The sequence below is a fragment of the Sorex fumeus genome, unplaced genomic scaffold (genome assembly GCF_029834395.1).
Source record: "Sorex fumeus unplaced genomic scaffold, SorFum_2.1 ptg000003l, whole genome shotgun sequence".
Taxonomy (NCBI): Eukaryota; Metazoa; Chordata; class Mammalia; order Eulipotyphla; family Soricidae; genus Sorex; species Sorex fumeus.
This window is the reverse complement of record NW_026606060.1, coordinates 27,453,404-27,459,403: the sequence shown is the minus strand read 5'-3', so window position 1 is coordinate 27,459,403 and position 6,000 is coordinate 27,453,404. Positions and strand designations below refer to the sequence as shown.

At 38.1% G+C, this 6,000-nt stretch overlaps 1 protein-coding gene across 1 annotated transcript in view; it reads right to left on the bottom strand.

The window, feature by feature from the left end:
- Window positions 1-373: 373 nt before the first annotated feature.
- PTPRQ (protein tyrosine phosphatase receptor type Q) overlaps window positions 374-6,000 on the bottom strand; it is a 229,001-nt gene continuing 223,374 nt past the window's right edge. The window contains exons 44-45 of the mRNA XM_056117635.1: window positions 654-777; window positions 374-411 (exon numbers count right to left, since the gene is read on the bottom strand). Of these exons, the coding sequence (XP_055973610.1) occupies window positions 374-411; window positions 654-777 (162 nt within the window). The remainder of the gene's footprint in view (window positions 412-653; window positions 778-6,000) is intronic.

Genomic DNA, 6,000 nt, shown 5'->3' with positions numbered 1-6,000 from the left:
GAATAAACATTTACAACTTTTGTTCAAGATTAAATCCAAACGGAGGGAAAATTCACTCTGAGACATGAATGCTAATATAACAACAATTTTATATTTGGCCCATTCCCCAAAATGAAAGAGTTCAAAAATCCCTGGGATGTTTTTTTTTCTTAGACATTTTAAATGCATAATAATTTATTCTGTACCAACAACTCTCCCGAGTTAACTAATTTCTAGAACAATTCATAAAATGAACCATCATTTAGTAAGGCACAGTAAGAGAAGCATAAAGATTTCTCTAAGGTTGCATGTTTCAACTGAGAAGTAATAAGGGGGTGATTTTGGCCCCTGCGATTTGAAAGTATCTTCCAGTTGTATTCTTTGGTAGGAATATTTACATGGTGGTTTCTTCCCATTCGAGCTCAACATCACCTAGAACACAAGAAAGAACTGAATTTAGCAGTTCCAAAGATTAGTTCCAAAGTCTGAAACATTTCATGGCCAAAAAAAAAATAGTGCCAGTAGAAAGGTTAGTACCCTAGTTTGGATTAGAAAGAAAAACAGGTGAAAAAAAACAAATTTCTAAAACATTTTCAACATGTGGTTATTATTAAATTAATGCTACTGCTATGGTAGGCAAATTAGTAAATTGAGTACACATTGCCTCTGTTTACCTTCCATGGCATCCAAAGAGTCCATCTTCTGAAGTGCTGAGTAGTTAACAAAGCAGATAGGCTGATTATTTCCTTTACTTGATAAGAGATCCAGAATGCACTGGTGTAAAAAGATATACTGTGCCTAGATACCAAAGAAAGAGTGGTTAAGTAAGTGAATGGGATAAAGCTAATTTTTAAATGAAAGGAAATGTACTGTTATAGTAAAAAATATCACCGAACAGCAAATGTTAATTAGCCAAATTAAAAGCACATAATTTACCATGCCTATAAGCTACTTCATATTGTTGTAAATATATGGTTTTTTAGAAGTTTAGGCTTCTGTGGCTTCATGTAGCTTCAGGATTTCTTTTTAGTATTTGTCATTAAGCCTTCAGTGAAAATATGTTTCCTCTTGTTAGGATTATGAAAAACAGTGGCAAATTAGATCAGTTAAATTGTAAGTTTTCTTTTTTTTCCCCGTTAGGTCTAATTGAGTAATTTTTCAAGTGTACCTATTTTTCTAGTTAGAATGGCTACTGGAATATATATAAAATTTACTGTTGAAATTATGAGTTATCATGTCTATAACATATTTAGACATATATTTAGCTCATTTAAAATATGTTTACCAATTCTGTTAATTGCCTACCTAGCAGGCCTACTTAATTTCACGTATATAGTCTTTTTGTGAAAGTAAATATCTGCAATGGAAATATGACACATCTCAGTGCTCAGAAAAGACTATTTCATTTCAATTGTGGGGTGGGGGGAGGCAGTACTCCAAAGCATTATTCATGGATCCTGAGGGATACAGTAGAAGATACTTGGCCAGTGGGGCAAGTACCAGGACAGGCTGAGTGATAGGTGCTGCTCAGCTCAGCAATGCTGGTGGTGGTGGTGGTGGGAGGGGGGTGTGGGTTCACCATGGCTGCACTAGACAGTGCTGGTGGGGGAATACCATGTAATGTTAGGATTGAATTTAGGTCTCTGCTCATCCAAGGATTCACCCTTAACTACCAAGCCATCTCCCCACTCTCTAAGGCAAAGCTTCATTTCATCTGCATATCTGAGTTAAATTCAGTACCATCTATAGCACTGTAGCACTGTTGTCCCATTGTTCATCGATTTCCTCGAGCAGGTACCAGTAATGTCTCCGTTGTGAGACTTGTTGTTACTGTTTTTGGCATATCGAATACACCACAGGAAGCTTGCCAGGCTCTGCAGTGTGGGCCAGATACTCTTGGTAGCTTGCCAGACTCTCCAAGAGGGATGGAGGAATTGAACCCGGTTGGCCATGTGCAAGGCAAAAGCCATACCTGCTGTGCTATTGTTCCAGTACCATCTATGTTTTTAAAATTTATTCACTGTAGTTCAGTAGCTTGTTTGCATTTCTAAGTTTGGCCTTTCCCAGAGGAAGTTACTGTTAGTCATAGAAGAATTACCTTCATCTGTACATAGGCAATATTTCTAACATAAAGACTGAAAGTTTAATATTATATTCTAATATTGTATTAAAATATACAACGTGACAATCGATTCAAATAAAAACAGCTCAAAAATTACCACTTGGAGCCAGAGGGCTAATTCAGCATGTAAGACAGTCGCTTTGCAAATGACTGATTTCAGTTTGGTCTCTGACATCACATGTCATCCTCTAAGCACTATGTAGAGTAATATCTGAGTACTATGGTGTATGTGGACAAAACTATCTTCCTCTAAAGTGGCCAGCTTAAGGTGTTATATTCATAACTATTGCTGCAATATCTCAAAACCTTTTTGGGAATCCTCTATTGAAATTCTCTTTAAAAATTGCTGGTGATTATGAGGACTCTCTCTTTGTGGATGACAAAATGTTTCCGAAAGCAGATATCTCATCACTGCAAATTCAGTTTTATGAGCGTGGAACTGGGTTGTATTTACTGCAACATCCCCACTGCCAGTATCAGTATCTGCATGCAGCAGTTGTGTAATATTTGTTGACTTAGTCTCATTTACCTCCACTAGCCTATCTTTACCATGTAAGGGCAGATTTCTTCTGGAAAACATTCAGAAGTCAAAAAGGAATCAAGTTTCCTAACTGTGGTAAACGATCAACTTGCATACTCAATTTTGGTAAGAAATGAAATGCTATCACTTAATTATAAAAGTTCCATCAAGTAGTACATTACTTCCCAAGATCATTCCAAGTGAATATTTTCATACACCCAAAAATTACTAATTTGGTATAAATATATGACATGATATAATTTCTTTGAAAACAAGAGTAATTTAAAAATTGTTGTTCAGATGTCCACTCTCCCTCCCTCCCTCCCTCCCTCCCTCCCTCCCTCCCTCCCTCCTTCCTTCCCTCCTTCCTTCCCTCCTCCCTCCCTCCCTCCCTCCCTCCTTCCTTCCCTCCCTCCCTCCCTCCCTCCCTCCCTTCCCTTCCTTCCTTCCTTCCTTTCTTCCTTCCTTCTTTCCTTCCTTCCTCTCTCTCTTTTTTTCTCTCTCTCTCAGTATATAAAGCTTCTGACAGTGCTGATTTTCAGAGACAATAGTACAAACTCTCCAAAATCTCTCTGCCATGGTTCGTTATTACTGAAGAGGCAGTGAAAAATTCAATACAATTTTAATACTAATCAGGTTACATTAAGAGTTTAACTCTTGGGGGTGGGAGATACTGGGGATATTAGTGGTTGAAAATGTGCACTGGTAGAGGATGGGTGTTAGGTCATTGTATGACTGAAACTCAAACTTTAAAGTTTTGTAACTGTATCTTCAGGTAATTCAATAAAAACTGCACTGTACTGTACTGTCCTCCCATTGTTCACTGAGCAGGCCCAGTGACATCTCCATTTTGAGACTTGTTGTTACTGTGTTTGGCATATTGAATATGTCACGGGTAGCTTGCCAGATTTTGCCTTGTGGTCGAGATACTCTCGTTAGCTTGCCGGGCTCTCCAAGAGGGGTGGAAGAATCAAATCCAGCTCGCTGGGCTGGCTGCATGCAGGCAAACGCCCTAGCACTGTGATATTGCTCCAGCCCAATTCGATAATAAAAAAAATTAAACTTTTATATTCAATTTCCTCAAATTGGTGCTCATAAAATCCATGTGCATATGTATATGTAGAAAAAGGATTATAAAACTGAATATCTAAAACTCTTACATATAAAGTACCTGCCAAAACAAAAACAAAAACATCCCCAGAAACATTTTAATTTTCTTAATCCTGCCATACAAGTTCAGTTCAGAAATGTTCTGGAGCAGGAACCAGAGCAGGAAAGAAAATTATCCAGATCACTCTCTTTTTAGGCACTAAATGATATTATCTTAGGGTTACCTCCTAGTTTTCTCTCAAATAAGTTGCTTTGAATCCTTTAGGGTTGCAATCAACTGTTATTTGTTAGCTATAGCTTTTATTTTTGGTAGACAAAGAAGAAAAGCAATATTCCCTCCTAGATCTGGGGCACATTTAGTACTATTAATGGTGATACACTGCTGAAGTTTCCGTATCCTTTATCCACCCCATGTCTACTGTAGTATCAGCTGACAGAAAATTTCTTCATGGAAATTGGAATCACTCCCAAGTGTAACAGAAGTAAATATGCCACTCTTATGCAAGGCAATGCTGAATTGTGAGTACTGGAACCAACCAACGTGTAATCAGTCCTTTTCTTTTCCTTTTTTCCTCCAGAAAAAGGACAGTGAAAACTATGCTTGTTGAGCATTTAGTGCATCCTTAGTGCTGTCAATATTTTATTTTGTTTAATACTAGCAGCAAGTATGAGAAGTGTAGCAGTATTTCACATGGAGAAATAGTTCAGAAGGGTTAATTAGACAAAGGACAGAGTCAACAATCAGGGAACTTGGATGATTCTGAGCTAATTTCTCTGACTCCAAAATTCATGTCTTTCTATTGCCTAAATCAAAAGCAACATTTAAATTTGGCTAGACAAGCATAATGTATGAAAATTGTGACAATTATTAAGGACTAAATTTTGTGAAAATATTTGTAGGCACTTTGTGTATGTTTATTTGGGCCACACTGAGAGGTGTGCAGGGGCTATTCATAATAGTGCTCAGGCAACCAAGCCTTGAGCCCTGCAACTATTGTTCTGGTCTTAATAAGCGTCCTTGACAGAAAGTTCTACAAAGATGTAGAGCATTACCATATGTATATATATTTCAAATTTCATTAATTAACAATTGACTCTAGACCCTGTCAGTCTCTTCCCCCTCCTCTATTCTATCCAAAAGTGTCAACCATTCTCACCAAGATCAAGAGTACAGATGATCTGTTGATACCTGGGGCCATAAAAAATATATAATGATTTCTTATTTAATTATCTAAAAGTAAGAAATAGTTGGGTTGATGCTGGAGTTTTCTTAAGACTCCTGGATAAGGATAAAACTGCATTATTTGTCAGGACTGATTAAAAAGAAAAGCTTTTCTCTCTTTAAAAAATTATTCAAGATTTTCAAGACAATGGCAACAAAAACAAAACCAAGTGCAGGGTCCTGAGGACAAGTGCAGAGTCCTGTGAGACTGCAGAACTGCCCACTCAGAAAGTGAGTGTAGGCAAAGTCACACCCCACTGAGGAAGTTTCCTGAGGGAAAAGTGATGCTTCACTCATTTGTTTCTCAGCATATGAGATGATGCATGTTGACCACTTCCCTTAGTTTTACCAACAGGGATACAACCTAAAACTCATCGTAAAAGGACAGCACAGATAGAAAATACTATTTTTATAAAGAAATAATGAGGGCCAGAGAGATAGCTTGAGAGGCTACATACAGGCTCTGCAAACAGGAGGTCCTGGTTCAGTCCCTAATATTGCATAATTCCCTGAGCTCTGTCATGACAACCCTGAGCACAAAGCTAAGAGTAGGCCCCAAAGTCAGGAAAAGAAAATGACAATTTTCTAATGTCAAGAAAATACAGAGCTAACTTTGTTTAAATTACTAAAATAATCATCTTGTAGACATTCTGTGAGGAAAAATTACATAGATTTGACAAAAAGTTTGATCTTTTTTTCATTTTTCTTTAAATTTTATTTATTTATTTTAAAAATGTATTGAATCATTGTGGGCTGGAGCGATAGCAGAGCGGTAGGGCGTTTGCCTTGCACGCAGCCAACATGGCCGACCCGAGTTCGATTCCTCCGCCCCTCTCGGAGAGCCCGGCAAGCTACCGAGAGTATCTCGCCCGCATGGCAGAGCCTGGCAAGCTCCCCGTGACGTATTCGATATGCCAAACACAGTAACAACAAAGTCTCCAATGGAGACGTTACTGGGCCCGCTCGAGCAAATCGATGATCAACGGGAGGGCCTTTTTATTGAATCATTGTGAGATACACAGTTACAAGGTTCCTGATTGGGTTTCA